This window comes from Rosa rugosa, chromosome 2 (genome assembly GCF_958449725.1).
Source record: "Rosa rugosa chromosome 2, drRosRugo1.1, whole genome shotgun sequence".
Taxonomy (NCBI): Eukaryota; Viridiplantae; Streptophyta; class Magnoliopsida; order Rosales; family Rosaceae; genus Rosa; species Rosa rugosa.
The window spans coordinates 50946768-50963697 of record NC_084821.1 but is presented as its reverse complement, the minus strand read 5'-3'; the positions used below and the strand labels follow the sequence as shown (position 1 = coordinate 50963697).

General features: G+C 39.4%; 1 protein-coding gene across 1 annotated transcript; it reads left to right on the top strand.

Moving 5' to 3' along the window:
* Nucleotides 1–396: 396 nt before the first annotated feature.
* On the top strand, nucleotides 397–3340 carry LOC133732810 (protein CUP-SHAPED COTYLEDON 1-like). Its single transcript, XM_062160401.1, has 3 exons — nucleotides 397–1329; nucleotides 1432–1715; nucleotides 2330–3340. Exons 1-3 carry the CDS (start codon nucleotides 1122–1124, stop codon nucleotides 2918–2920), a joined length of 1083 nt encoding a protein of 360 aa, XP_062016385.1. The 5' UTR covers nucleotides 397–1121; the 3' UTR covers nucleotides 2921–3340.
* The last annotated feature ends 13590 nt before the right edge of the window (nucleotides 3341–16930 follow it).

The window sequence follows — 16930 nt, the reverse complement described above, 5'->3', positions numbered from 1 at the left end:
CTCCAAGTATTTCACCTAACCTTTTTGTCTAATGGGTAAAAATACTGGGTGGTGGTACTTAATCAACTAGCATGAAAATGCGAAGTGACACCAGAAAAAGGGTGATTCTGAAACAGTGTTAAAATTTAATTTACAGCAGTTGTTTACCTAGCTTGAAAGAAACAAAGAGGAAGTGAATAATTAAGACACTAAATGAGTCGCAGAAACCCAAGAAGAAGACGCAGATCACCATGCATGCTTTCTCTGTAAGCTTTGTTAACTGGCTTTTTCTTGCTTTTAGGACACCATGACATGAAAAAATTAAGAAACAGAGATTTTGATCATCAGCGAATCTCACAGAGAAATTTGCAAAAGGTATGAGAATTTTTGGCAGGGAAAAGAAAAAAGAAAAATGAAAGATAGTTTGGTGCGTGGGTATTAAATTGGCTCCATTCGATTATTGATTACTTGTGCTGTGCTGACATGAGGGATAGGCCACAGCTTTATCGATTCATGGTGAAAAACAACAATATATGAAAATCTCTCTCTCTCTCTCTCTCTCAAAGGGGCTCTCCTTCTCCCTCACAGAAACTACTTTCTGTTCCCACTCTTTCATTTTCTTCACTGACAGAGGAATACCTGCACACTTTCTCACGCATACTCAAAACAGAGTACCTCCCCATCACACAGCAGAGCCCCACTCCTCTCTCTCTCTCTCTCTCTCTCTCTCTATATCATAGAGAGAGAGAGATTGTGATGGATATGATAAGGGAGGTGGCAGGGAGGTTTCAGAGGAGAGAACAGAAAAGGACAGAGCAGAGAAAGCACAGGGAGATTTTTCCAGCCTTATTTTCCAATCTCTCATCTCATGCCCTATTATTATTATATCTATCCCTCCTTGCCTTTTTCCCCCTTGTCACTCACATTCATCAACTCCCTATGAAAAACCCATCCCACACTCTTCCCCTTCCACTCTAAAAACCAAACCTCACCTGCTTCTACATAAACACACTCTCCCTCCCTCCCCACCCCAGCCACAACTTTCATCCAACACCTTGCCCGCACTCTCAATTTGCATTCTTCTAGGTTTATTTTCTCCAAACCAAAAACCCTTGAATCCCTTTCTGATTTGCTTCCTTGCCATGGATCTCATGAACCTCGGTCGCCATCTTGATCAGCTAAACGGTGTTCACCTCCACGACAACCAACTGCCGCCGGGGTTTCGCTTCCACCCTTCCGACGAGGAACTCATCAGCTACTACCTCCTCAAAAAGGTCATGGACTCCAACTTCACTTGTCGCGCCATAGCCGAAGTTGACCTCAACAAGTGCGAGCCATGGCAGCTCCCTGGTAGTAACAGTTTACATTTGACCATCTTCCCTATGTAATATCTCAACACTTTTTCATTTGACTTTTTTGTAAACAAATTCATCGATGTGTCCGGTTTATCAGAGAAAGCAAAGATGGGGGAGAAAGAGTGGTACTTCTTCAGCCTCCGCGACAGGAAATACCCGACTGGCCTTCGCACCAACCGTGCCACTGAAGCCGGGTACTGGAAAGCCACAGGGAAAGACCGAGAGATTTACAGCTCCAAGACTTGTTCCCTTCTTGGGATGAAGAAGACTTTGGTTTTTTACCGCGGCCGAGCTCCCAAGGGTGTGAAAAGTAACTGGGTCATGCATGAGTACCGCCTTGAAGGCCGATTTGCTTACAATTACCTCCCCAGGAACTCCCAGGTGCGTAATAATTCTCCCTCAGTCAAATGCACATGCACATAATGTTCCAAACTTTTTTATCATGCACATTAATTAAACTTCAGAACAATATAATGAATATATATTAACCATCAATGTATATAGTTAGGTAAAATTCGTTGATGGTGGTTGATGAGAGTAGGTCCATATATCTCATGATATTATTCATAGTCACAGACTCACAGAGTACCCTCCTGATTCATCAATTTAATTTAAGCTTTCATCGACTTCTCAAAAAAAGCTATGTACTAAGCATATCGTTCTCAGTTAATGCCTTGTACATTATTACCATACACAACCTGCAAACGCATAAATTTTCAGCATAAATAATGCATACACCAGTTTCCTGCCATGTCCATTCCATTATGTTCCTCCACATTAATACTACTTTAAGCTCTAGCTAATTCCAGTACAATACAAACTGCGTGACATTCTCTTTTGCACTCTACTTCATTGCATGTAATTATTTCTTAACCTAGTTAAAAATGTGCAACACATTATGTCAATTTCTTTTTTTCTGGGTAACCAAACATTGATAATTTGAATTAAAAAACCCGATTTTGTCACCACATTGTCTCATGATCCCAAAAATGCAGGAAGAGTGGGTCATTTCGAGGGTATTCCAGAAGGCCAAGAAGAGCAATGGACCCGAATCCAAGAAGACCCGAATGATTGGGTCCAGCGGGTACCCAGCCGAGCCCAGCTCGCCTTCTTCCTCCTCTGTCTCACTGCCACCACTTTTCGACTCCTCCCCTTACTACCCAACCGTCCCTTTCTCCAACGGCAATGCTTCCCTCACCGACCATGACAGCTGCTCCCACGACAACCGTACCCCGAGGGAGCACGTGTCCTGTTTCTCCACCAACAGCGACTCCGCCAACACCGGCACTTTCAACCATCTCATGACTTCCTTGGACCTCGCTCCGCCGCCGCAGCCGCAGACTTCGCTCCACTTGTCTGGCGGCTTCGGCGGCCTCTCGGACTTTCCGAGCCTCAGGTCTCTCCAGGAAAATCTCCAGCTGCCCTTCTTCTTCCCGCAGGGACTGCAGCCCCACCAGCCCTACTCCGGCGCCGGTGGCTCCTTCGACCTCGGCGACTGGAGCTCACTCGGAAACTGGCGTGGCGCCGCTGCCGAAGAGCCCAGGGCTGTGGGTCCAACCGAGGCCGATTGCATGTGGACGTACTAAAAGGAGGGTGGTTCAGAGTCGTCGAGACTGCCATTTGTGGCGTCTCTGGAATCAGTATCAGGGTCAGTTTCGGTATTTCAGTACGTATTATCTATAACCTAAAGTCGCTGCTTTGAAAGTGACGAACCCAGTCTATCTATATCAGGTCGCAGTGGACCTAAATTTCTATTTAAGTGAAGTATGTAATGACTCTTCTCCTATGGTTTGTGTTACGTATTTGACAAGGTAATGATGATGGTTAGTAATATGCTTATTTGCTGTGGTCTATTTCTGGGAAAAGTTTGAGAGGTATGTTTTTGTTTGTTGTATAGGAAGAAGAATAGTGGCTGGTTACTGAATCTGCCTGCATGATCCAGCTTAATTATTAGTTATCATGCAGAAGATTTTTGTCATAATTTGGTTGCCTTAATTAGTATTGCACGTATGGTTCTGAGATCATGGTTTAAGAACAGAAAGGGACTTATATGGACATTGTTCAATGTTGTTTGGACCACCCTAGCTCCTTATCCTTATGGTTTCTGCGTGGTTAAGATGCTCTGATCTTTCATTGATTTCTGCATTGGGTTCACCAATTAACGCATCACAGATGTAAATTTTAGGAATTGAAATGTAAAATATGTATTAGGGTTATTTTCATGCCTTGTTCAGGTTTTAAAAATGATTTCCGGCTTATTTTTAATGTCCGACGAGCCAAGAAGTATATGAGAGATGTTGAGCAGATTGACGCATCCTCACTAAAAGGATATATATCTGTAGAATAATTCAGCTCCGAAGGTATCATGGGATGGCCTATTTGTTGTAGTTTGTTTCACCCGGCCTGTTCCCTTCAGTTTCATGAATATCACCATTGCATTCCATCTCTAGCTAGCTATTGAAATGCAGATTGAGGCTTCCTCGATCACGAAACGATCATTCTCCCTACGTACAGTACACTCGTGTCCTTGAAAGGGTGTCGGTAGAATTTTAGGAAACGAGGGATCAAAGGACCAAGTAGCATAACTCGAAACTCCATGAGGGTGTCATCGATCTATAACTTCTGTAGTAAAAATGGTTACTCAATAGTCTGGACTCTAGAGAGGTCTTGTCCCTTCACAACAATTTTTTATTTTTTTTCTTGTTGCAATGGTCCCTTCACAACATGAATCATACAAATCATTTAATGTATTGGTTGAATTAGGTAGACATATATGTAGAGTACTCGATAGGTTTCAGACCTTGGGGAGACCAGGCTAGGGAGTATTATTGGTCCTATAGTTCTCAAGGAAAGGGCCTATAAAATGACTAAAATCTGTAACATTGTATTCCTTTCCTTGTCAGGTAGCTTAACATTATATATGATCCACATATAGAGCATGTAAGGTGTAGACGAGGGACCATATAGGACATGGCCAACACAGGCATTATGCAACTCTAGCAATCAAGTCTCCTCCCTGTTTAGACGGCTGCATTAAACCTCTCCCATTTGGATGCCTGTTTTTAACATTGAAGGCAACAACAACAAAAAACAAAAAAAACAAAAAAAAAATCGCAATAGAAATGTAAATCATCAAACCGAAGTGGTGACCTACCCATAACAGTGAAACTATATCGAAAAATTAATAATCATATATCATTTGAACTGAATCTAAACTAATTTTTTTTTTTTTTTTTTGGTCGAAGGGATGAAACAAAAGAAGGCACAAGGCCGCAACAAAAGAAGGAATCTAAACTAATTTGAACTACAAAACTTATTTTATTGTTTAAAACTGCACCGAACCGGCAATATTGATGTAGGGATCAGTTTTTAATTTAAGAAAAAACACCAAACTGAAGTTAGAATCCATTTCGAAACTCACAACCAATGCCAAATTCATCTCATCTTTGAAAATTCTCCTTTGGTTGGGTTGAAAAACACCGCAACCCATAATCCTCTTTTTTTTTTTTTTTTTTTTTTTTTTTAGGGGTGGGCGCGGTTCGGTGTTAGGCCAAAACCGCAACCGAATCGCTTCATTCGGTTGTGCTATATTTAAAACCGCAACGGCATTTTAAAAACCTACACCGCTTACTTCGGTTACACCGTTTTGCGGTGCGGTGCAGATCGGTTTCGGTTGTGTTCAACTTTCTATTTTTTCGCACATTTTCGACCAAAGTCGACAAATTTAGCTGTCCTAAAATGAGTAACCATTACTATCAAAATATCAACAAAATAAACAACTATAATCTGTTCACTAAATCAAGTAATGAACATTTCAAATAACCTGTTCATGACATCAACATCTCAAGTTCTCAACTAGACAAATAACATTAACACTGTCAAACCTGCAGATCAACTATCAAACATTCAAACATCAACAATTTGCTCCAACTGTTCAACATTTCAAACCAAAAAGCAATTTCCAAAACTAAATCAAAGTTCCAACAATCTAACAACCTGTTGGTGTCGCAAAATGGTCCCATGCTGCAGACTGGTTCTTCCTCTTCACATACTCAGCTTCACTAATTAGAGCAGCTGCTGCAGAAGGTGGTGGCGGAGGAAGCATAAGCGGTGCAGCAGCTTCACTTGTAGCAGTTGGTGTTGTTCCGGTGCTTGACCCAGTTGGTGTCACATTGGGAGTTTGCGATGCTCCACTTCCCTGACAGTAAAATAAAAAACAGACTTGTAAATCGAAACATTCCCAATCAAACTACAATTCTCAAACAGTAAGTAAGAAACTGATGAACCCAAAATCGAGCTGCTAAGAACAATGCCCATTTTCAGAGAATGCAAAGTAACTAAGATCAAGTTCATTCTTCAAAAACTAACAAATGAAACATGGCCAAATTTATGAACAACAAAGAACATTTTTGACACAAACAAACCCAAGAAACGGAAAATGATGCAGGGTAATAGTTCATATACAAAGACAATCATCCAAGAAACTGAGAATCGAGTTTGTTCATCAAAAGATTAAACAATCTCCAAGAACCAGTCATGGAGTTTTAAGATCAAATCGAAACAAGCTGAACCCAAAATTTAACCCAAGTAAGATCAATCTGAAACTGATGCTCCCAAACAACCTGAACCCAAAATCCTACTCAAAATCAATTCGAAATCGAAATCGAACTAACTCTCCATACCTATTCCATCCTTAGATCAGATGAGAGCTGAGAAGACCGTTGTCGTCAGCGTCAGTCGGCGTCGGCGTCGTCAGCGTTAGTCGGCATCGTCAGTTTTCGATTGGCGTCGAGTCGAGGCGTCTTCAGTCAACTGAGAAACTGGGGAGAGGTCGGCGTTGACTCGTTGAGTCGAGAGAGATGAGGTCGGGAGGAGGCAAAGTCGAAATGAGAGATTGAGAGGCTGATGTTAGGGTTTTCTCTCATTGAGAGTAATCCAGTGCATCAGGGAGTAGCTGTACCTGGATTTCCACCAATTACAATTCGACAGCACATTTAAAAATATATAGATAATACTAAATTAAGTAAAATAATATTAATTTAAATAAATATTAAATATCCGGTTTGGTTCGGTTATTTCCGGGCGGTTCAATAGCTAAAACCGGTCTCGAACTGTAATACTCTGGTCCGGTCCGGTTATATCATTTTTCCACCCTTGTTTCATCCGGTTCGGTCCCCGAGCCGGTATTCTGGGCCGGTTCGGCCTGTTTTGAGGCTCCGGTTCGGTTTCTGCCCAGCCCTACTTTTTTTTTTGGCAAAGAAACCCATTATCCTCTTTGAATACCTAGAATCATCAATTCTGGATTGGACAACACAATTTTTTTTTGGATTGAAGTTAGAGCACCAGTCCTCCCATTTATTAAAAAAAAATATAAAGATGAACTACACCTTGATTGTGGAGGACATTAACCTTACACCAGATGACCAGAGTAAACTAAAATGAAAACATACAAGGGAGAGAAGACAAACCTTACCGCTGAAACAGACTTAGAAACCACAAAGAATAAGCAATCAAAAAGCCTAATAAAAAAAGAAAGATTTAAAGCACCGACATGCACTTGCATGAATGGATTATTGGATTACATCAGTGGCGTAGCTTGAAACTTTGTTAAGAGGGGTCAAACTTACATAGCTATTAATCTACAAATTGGACGACCTAACTGTACAAAAAGAATTTATTTCTTTGTATAATAAATAATTAAAAAAACACACTATAAATAAGGATCAGATAAACCAACTTAAGGAGAGGAAATGAGAGAAATAGATACAAAGAAACGCAATGTTTTTGCTTTGGTCTCATAAACTAGCTAAAAGTAACTACATATTTTATCATATTAGAAGGGGCAAACTGAGTCAAATAGTTTATATTTCTCTCATATAAATGTAAAAATCTAAGACATGTAGGGTCAATTGACCATTCTAATGCTCATGTAGCTACGCCATTGGATTATATCAAATACGCTTTTTGATTTAAAAAATAATAATTATAATTATCAAGAATTGAGATCATCATATATGTGTTCGGTGACTTTGCACAGTTGGTGCATAAAAGAATTTTCAAGTAAAAACAGAAATTAAAGAAACTCATACAAGCTCTATGACACAAGGTATTGATAAAATCTAGGCCCAAATCCCACCAAAGAAAATCATCAGAAGACAAGTCAAAATTAACAAGAGCATCCATAAGTCCATTTCTTGCGAAAGTAATTAATGAGATAAATGAAAATTTATTTGAGAGATACGACAGCAACTGAAACCAACCAAAAATCATGCATCCATTAAACTAGCCATGATAAACGGGATTAAAATCCATTTCGAGACCCCAATCGAATCCAAATCCATTCATCCTTGGAACCTCTACTTTGATCAACTTGTAAAACACCGAAACGTGTAGAACACCGAAACCAAACCCCATAAATCCCTCTTTGAAAAGTAGCGCATCATCAATTGTGGGTTTGAAAACCTAGATCAATTTTATTTTCGAACCTTCTTTGATCAAATTATGAATTGGAACGTATTGAAACCGTCGTCGGTTAAACCGACTATGCCAGTATTGGGATACTCTGGTGGGATTCGAACTGAAAATCTAAACAACCAATGCCATTAGTAAAGTTTCTCACGACTGGGGTGAAGACTTATCATGATTTTCTTCTTCTCTGCCAGGTTGAGGGAGGCCATCGTGGAGGTCCCATATGTGGTCACCAATTTTGTACATTAAGGTTCAAATCGGTGGGGGGCCAATAGAGGGGGGGGGGGTGGAATGTACAATGATATATATGCATGAAATTGGCATAGCACGCGGGGTTGTACCATTTTGGTGAAAGTTTTGCAGAGTTTGCATGTAAAGTGGACTTTGGAAGAGGGTGAAAGTATGGGTTTGAAGCCAAAGAGAAAGAACCCAGACAACAAGAAGGAGCCAAAGACTAAAAGCCAGGGTTTGGAATTTGTGGAAGCAGAAGTGAATAATTATGGATTCTGATTTAGGTTGTTACATTTTCCAGGATGTGGATAGTATTTGGATTATGAGGTCTTGCCCTCTTATACATGCATTGTCGTTATGTATTTGTAGTTTTGTACGTTAAACCTTAATTGTCTTTGATCTGCCTAGGGTTGATGATGAAGATCAAGAAAGAGCACAAATTGCTCGTGCTTTTCAATCATGACTTGTGATGGTACATAATTTTTGGCTTTTACTATTGTATGAGCGATGAGTCTTTTGTGGACCATGGTCCACCTATGCCAAGCTGAAATTCGCGTCTGACCGACATGCGCGGTTACTTAACCGCGAATGGTTATGCAAAGATGTAGATTCACATAGAACCCTTCTTGGTCAGACTTATCCGGTGCTGCGTATGCCGCGGAGTTTGCAGATGAGCTTGAGCGTGGTTAGGGAGTCGTGGGCCCAATCGAGAGGGAGTTGTTGGTGGAGATGCCGGAGTGTTCGGTACGATGTGGAAGAAGAGATCGAGGCAAGGAGTACCGGAAGAAAGTGCTGACAGACCTCAACTATTTGATTTTCGGGGCCGACACCACCACTGAGGACGACGTCGTAGATCAGGAGGTCAATGATACATAATGATTCTTCCTTGTTTCCATGACCCAAAACTTCGTCACCGGCGGCGGGTTGCCGGGTGTTAGGGGCCGCACTTGTAATGCCACAAGCAACCTTGTCCATGGTCATTAGTTAAGCCTTTGGTTGGTTGCTTGTGTGCTAGGAATGTTTTGGTAATTTATGTAATTTATTTTATTTAACATTTAGTCCCCTCGACCAAGTGCATGTTTCTCGCAGCCTTGGTTATTTAAGTCTGATATGCTCTTTAGAGAGGGGTTCCTAGTCGGCATAGTTTGGACTACGGAACTAGTATAGGTAAGCACATGTACTTTTGCCTCCCTTACCGTCTTACCATCAATAAAAGAAGAGTTATTCAATCATCTGTGTCCCGTGAGATTTCTCCTTGATCTTTTCTTTCGATTATTCATTGTTCTTCGTGGTTGCCTAACATTTATATAATTGTGTTCTTGCTTACCGCTAGCACTAATTTAATATCGTGTGGGTTTCATTATTCCTTGCAAGGTACTCACTTGGCTGACTTGCTTGCTAGTAAGTGCTGCACAGTCCTCTTTGCACATAGCAAAGTTCGGGCCGTGACACCGGGTCAGGCTTTTTTTCATTCCAACCCGGGCCGGACCGTCTCGCCTCCTCGTCGTGCCAGCGGGCTAGACAAGGTCAAGTGGCCTACAGGCTATGGTCTGCGTCCCAACGGCGAATGGGGTCGTCGAATTGGGCTCGACGGAGCTCATATTCCAGAGGTCGGATATGATGAACAAGGTCCGAGTATTGTTTGATTTTAATGACCTTGAATTCTGTTCTTAGCCTATGGGTGGCGCTGCCGATCAGGGCGAGAACTACCCGTTGTCGCTGTGGATCAACGACAACCCAACCAGCACAATTGAAGTTGTTAAGGAGTCGGTGAACATGGGTCCGACGACTTCAGGACCCAGTACCACTTACCATCACATCTCGAAGCCGATTTAGTTTGATAACCACCCTAGTTCCAGTAGCTTATTGGAGAATCTGTGCGCCGTTCTCTAAGTACAATCTCAAAGCAATCACCACCACCATGCCCAGTAGTAGCAAGTACAGACGCAAAGCTTCTTCACCAGGGAGCTCAACTTCTCCGAGTACAACGGTTGGGTGCTGGATTAGTTGAGCTGTGGATGTGATCTACTCCGCCTTAGTGGTCTCTGTTGTGTAGGTGGTTTAATGGAAGAGGATGAGGGAACCCTCGAGGAGCATGGAAGGAACAAGAAGGGACGAAGTCGGCGAGTAGTGAACAACCTAAATCAGGCGTGTACAGTTGTAGGAACATGGGTGCCACGACGTCAGATTCCTTCATCCACTCTCTAGATAACCGCGTGTGCTGTTCACCCGCGCGAATATAACCGTGGTCCACCTACACCGTGGTAGAGGAAAGCAAATTTACCTTATTAATGGAAGAACCTTATTCCTGTGCTCCTTACTGCTAATGTTTTAAGTTCTTCCTCGGCCTTATATATTTTGATCGGGGGATATCTTCTAACCTGACTTTTTCCTTTTAGCACATTTTTTTTTTTTGCTGTTTTAAGTTTAACTATTAGGCATTCTTCCTTGACCTTATATATTTTGATCGGAGGATATCTTCTAACTTGACTTTTTCCTTTTAGTACATTGTTTTTTTTTTTGGTCTTGGCCTACCATTTTTTTATCATCTCTATACTAATGAATTTTGAGTGAGGGCGATGAGCCGTTGAGCTAGCTCTTACATTGCTTTGATAAAATTAAAAAAGAGTTTTAGAGAATTGCAGCCGAAACATCAATCCAATCTGTTTAAAAATTGAAAAAAAAAGAAGCTCCATTAATTGACACTCTGATTGTTTACAATGCCTATAACAACTCTAAGAAAAGATGTAGAAAACGATTCATCTTTACTTACCTGAGCCACCTTAACATGTATTTACAATAGTCATCAAGCTTATGAGAATGCCCAAATCTGGTTCAAACAATAATTTTTTCTTACCTAAGCCACCTTGTTCAGCTATTGAGGGTCTTGACTTTTAACCTCGAATGTGTCATCTGTAAAACCATAATTACATGCTCACAACATATGCCCATAACTTGACAACAATCACTAAAAGGGATCAAGGCTTACCTTCAGCAATCACTGGCATGGATTCCATCTCTACAACTGCACAACAACGATCACTAGAATATAGTCTTCTGTTGCTTACCAACCTTGCTTCTCAATGGACAGAACTAATGCAATAATCGTCGGTGGCAACAGGGACCAATTCATCTTATTTATATAGGTGACTTAACCCTCAAGAAGCTTCCCATTAAAGCATTCCTTGTCGGATTAGGTTTCCTAGTTAGATTCTTAATGTATTACATCTTGTAGTCTTTCTTGTAGACTAAGCAATGGATTACCAACCTTAATGAATTGATACATTGCTTCATTAAGCTACTAGTATTGATTTACAGTTTGTATCCATGTTAAACTAGGTTTGACATTTAGCTAATCGTCAATTACTTTATGATGATATGTGTTAAGTCCATATTTGATCTAACAATCTCCCCCTTGGACTCACACATATCATGCTCGATGATTTGCACCAGAGAACATCAAAACCTACTTAACTTACTGAAGTGCGCGCCAGATGACAAACTCAAATCGAAAATCCATTCCAACATGGTCAGATCACAGTTACTTATGCAGAGCAAGAAACAGTATACATTTTAACAAAAATGCAGAGTTTCAAAACCACAAACACAAGCTCCTGCAATCTACATATGTTCAACCAGAAGTGACATAATATATGTTAATGTGTATCAACAAGTAAACATATATTAGATCCTACTTTATATTTCTTAAACCAGAAACTCAAGCAAATTTACTGAACACTGATGGCTTAAAATTATTGCTTGAACCTTAACATCATGCTAAACATGATTTAAGCTATCTGATAGCAAGTACAATATTCAAAACAAGATGATAATTTCCAAAATAAAACAATAAAGCTGCAGCAAAATCATAACTGGAAATACCTCAAAAATTTATTGATAATAATAAAATCTGTCATTACAAACAAGTTGTGATAATAAACTGGAAATCCACAACTCAAGGAAATACAATAACTCAGAAACCTTAGAAATTTAAATTGCTCCAACTGGACTAACTCTCTACTGAACCTAAGCATCTAAATTAGCTAAAATTCCAATGCTTGCTGTATGCTTCTGGAATGCAGCCACTGACAAGGCCTTGGTGAAGGGGTCTGCTAGCTGTGAATTTGTGTCAATACTCAAAACAGCTATTTCACCATGCTTAACCCTTTCTCTAACATTGTAATACTTTAAATCAATGTGTTTAGAATTATTTGACCTTTTACTATTCTTGCAAAAGAAAACAGCTGCTTCATTATCACAATAAATCACAAGTGTGTTTGCCACAATGTGACTCAACACTTTGGTCTGCATGAGAAAATTCCTAATCCAAAGTCCTTCACACACAGTTTCATATACTGCAATAAATTTGGCTTGCATAGTAGAAGTTGAAACAAGAGTTTGCTTCATGGTTTTCCAAGAAATAGCACCTCCTGCAAGCATGAATACATATCCACAAGTCGACTTCTTGGAGTCTGGATAATTCCCTGTAAAATCCGAATCTGAAAACCCAACGAGTTTTAGATCCTCCACTTGCCTATAAACTAGCATATAACCCTTGGTTCTCTGCAAGTACCTCAACACTTTTTTCCCAGCTACCCAATGTTCATGGCCTGGATTAGACTGAAATCTTGACAAAATCCCTACTGCAAAAGACAAGTCTGGCCTAGTGCAGACTTGTGCATACATGAGACTTCCTACAAGTCTAGCATAAGGTTTTGACTCCATATTTTCTTTCTCAACATCACTTTTGGGACTCTGCTTCTTGGTCAGCTTATCTCCTTTGGACATGGGAACTTCTCCTGCTGCACACTTCTCCATACCAAATCTCTTCAAAACTTTGGTAATATAATTCTGTTGAGACAAACCAAGTAGTCTCTGTGCCCTATCCCTTTTAATCTCAATACCTAGTACATAAGATGCTTCTCCTAAGTCTTTCATGTCAAAATTCTTTGACAGAAAATTCTTAGTGTCTTTAAGCAGTTTAATGTTACTGCTAGCCAAAAGTATATCATCGACATAGAGTACTAGGAAAATAAAATTGTTCCCAACTGTCTTCAAATAAACACACTCATCAACAAGATTTTCTGTAAATCCAAAAGTAGAAATCACGGAATCAAATTTCTTGTACCACTGTCTAGAAGCTTGTTTTAGGCCATAAATTGATTTTCTTAACCTGCATACTAAGTTTTCACTTTCAGCTTGCACAAAACCTTATGGCTGCCTCATATAAATCACTTCATCTAGTTCACCATTCAAAAAAGCTGTCTTAACATCCATTTGGTGTAGCTCCATATCAAAATGAGCAACTAAAGCCATGATTATTCTAAACGAGTCTTTTGTAGAAACTGGAGAAAAAGTCTCAGTAAAATCAATGCCCTCCTTCTGTGTAAAATTTTTGGCAACTAATCTTGCTTTATGTCTCTCTACATTGCCATTTGCATCTCTTTTGGTTTTGAAAACCCATTTACAACCTATAGGCTTCTGGTTGGGGTCAGGTTCAACTAATTCCCAAACTGCATTTTGACTCATGGAATTAATTTCTGCTTCCATCGCTAGCTGTCATTGATGAGATTCACTACTTTCAATGGCCTGATTAAATGTAGTTGTCCTCTGCACAGTCCATTTCAATTTCTGGTTCTTGCAGATAAACAATGTAGTCACTCTCTTCCCCTCCATAAGTTGGTTTTCTTGCTTTCTGTGATCTTCTAGGCTGAGCTACTGGAGGATTTTGAGGTTCTTTATTAGGGATTTGTTCAGGTACTTGATCAGTTACTTGACCAGTTACGTGGCCAGTTACTTGACCAGGTACAGTTACTTGGTCAGTTACATGGTCAGTTACTCGACCAGGTACAGTTACTTGGTCAGTTACATGGTCAATTACTTGACCAGTTACTTGATCAGGGATAGGTACGTGATCAGTTACTCGACCAGTGACTTGATCAGTTACATCTTGTTCTAAAGGCAATACAACACTTATATTCTCAACCGACACAATTTCCTCAAAATCTGAGGTTAAATCCTCAAGGTTTGTATTGTGAACTTTTTCACTTAGAAACTTTACTTGATGTGTTTCAAAAATTCTAGGTGAATAATGAGCAGAATATAATTTATAGCCTTTAGATTTATCTGGATAACCTATAAAATAGCAACTAACAGTTTTGGGGTCAAGTTTATTCAAGCTTGGATTATAAATCCTAGCTTCTGCATGACATCCCCAAACATGGCAGTGATGAAGACTAGGTTTCCTGCCACACCAAAGCTCAAAAGCAGTATTTTCTATGGCTTTGCAAGGTGTCCTGTTGCAAATATAATTTGCAGTTTTTAAAGCCTCACCCCACAAAAATTTAGGCAAACCAGTTGTACACATCATGCATCTAACCATGTTCAAAAGAGTCCTATTCTTTCTCTCTGCAACACCATTCTGTTGTGGATTATAGGGTGTTGTGTATTGAGCTTTAATTCCATTGTCTTGCAAAAACAAGGCAAATAGACCCTTTTGTTGGCCGGATTCAGTGTACTTTCCATAGAATTCATCACCTCTATCTGATCTTACTGTTTTGATTTTCTTTTCTAGTTGATTTTCTACCTCAGACTTAAAGATTTGAAAGGCTTTCAATGCTTGTGCCTTTTCTGAAAGTAGATAAATATAACTGTATCTAGAAAAGTCATCAATGAATGTGATAAAATACACATTCCCACAGATAGTTTGATGCCTAAATGGTCCACATATATCAGTGTGTATGAGTTCTAATAAATTTTGGCTTCTATATGCAGTCTTCTTTCTAGTATTAGTTATTTTTCCCTTAAAGCATTCCACACAGTCTGTTAGATCAGAAAAATCAAGTTCATTTAGGATGTTGTTTTTCACCAAAATTTTCAGTCTCTCTTTTGAAACATGGCCGAGTCTTCTATGCCATAAAAATGCAGACTTTTCATTTAGTTTGGTTCTTTTAACACCTGTTAAAGTGCTAGTACTGTTTGTGTTATTTTCAACAAATAAAATTTCTTGTTGAGCCATTGAACAATTTAACGGTAAATAATCATTCATAATAACACCAGAACCAATTTGAACAGAATTTTTAGAAATAAAAATTCCGTTACTATCCATAACAAGTCTACGTACAACCAGATTTTACTAAAAGAGAAACTGAAACCAAATTCCTTCTCATGGAAGGTACATAAAAAACATTGTCCAGAACTAACAATTTTCCTAATCCTAAATCGAGCTTTAAGGTTCCAATAGCCTTGACTGCCACTCTCATGCCATTGCCTACACACAGGTTCACTTCATCACTTTTTGGGATTCTCCTCCTTATGAATCCCTGCAAAGAATTAGTAATATGAATAGGTGAGCCTGAATCTATCCACCAAGACTGTGGTTCAACATTTATAAGATTAATTTCTAAAGAAAAAACTGTATTAGAAAAAATCTTACCCTTTTTGGCTAACCAATTTTTATAGCCAGTGCAGTCATTTTTCATGTGTCCTACTCTTTTGCAAAAGTAGCACTTGAACCTAAATGGCCTGTTTTCCTTGGCCACTGCAGCTGTTGAACTCTTAGTTATGGCTTTGATAGGCTTGAGCTTATTATGGGGCTTTTTCCTTTTAGGCTTCTCAATGAGGTTAATGGCTGTAGCAGGTTCTTTTTCTTCCTTGATCCTAGATTCCTCATCCACACAGATGGATATAAGTTCATCTAGAGTCCAGTTTCCCTTTTGAGAGTTGTAACTGGTCCTAAGATGACTAAAACTGTTAGGCAAGGAATGTAGTGCATAATGCACTACTTGCTCATCCCTAACCCCCATCAAGAGTTCCCTGAGTTTGCCATTTATATTGATCATCTTCATAATATGCTCTCTAACTCCCCCTGAACCCATGTACTTCAAATCATGAAACTCCTTTGTTAGCCTAGCTGCTTCTGCTTTTTCACTTTCTTTAAACTTAGCACCTATGAGTTCTAGAAAATCTGATGCTAGCTCAGGCTCTTCTATACTTCCCTTGACAGTTTTAGACATGGAGGTACGAATGAGGTTCTTAGCCATTCTATTGGATCTATGCCACTTCTTGTAAAGGTCAGTATCTTTCTTGGTGCTCTTTTCATTCAACTCTTCAGGCTTATCCTCAGTAAAGCAACAGTCTATGTTCTCATGCATTCCCATATAGTTCTCTACAGAGTCTAGCCAAGCTCTATAGTTGGTTCCAGTTAACATCAAGACACTGTTCAAGTTCATGTAGGAGTTACCTAAGGAGCAAAACAAAATTCATGTGAGTTCTTAATTTGTAAAGAAAATTAACTTTAAGTTTTCTGTGTCTTATTAAGCTTTAAGCAACCAAAACAAGAACATACAGAAAACCTAAACAATCCACACTTGCATTCATGTCAGTCCATAACAAAAAATAATGTTAAGCAACACTTTTGAGCAGAAGCATAACATCCTGGAGTTCTTTATCAATATGCCATGTTCAATGAAAACAAGTTATCCAAAGAAATTTATCCACATCTTTAGACAGAAGAAAAATTTCGAAGTATCCGTATTTATTTTCATCAAGCATGCATATTGCTGTTTTGTATTCTAAAACCATACTTGACCACTTCTTTGGAAGATAAACCTGAAGCATAGTTTTAAAACACAAAACACAATTTCAGTTTTGTTACTCGATCAGGTACTTGATCAGTTACCTGACCAGTTACTTGATCAGTTACCTGACCAGTTACTTGGTCAGTTACCTGACCAGTTACTTAGTCAGTTACCTGATCAGTGTTTTCTGCCAACATCAATGAAGAATGCTTTGTGCACCATAATCACTTATGCCAACAGAAAACCACAAAACATATGAGCTCTTTTACTTTATATTCTATCCAGATTCATCCTTGTAAGAAAATTAAGCTCTTGTAT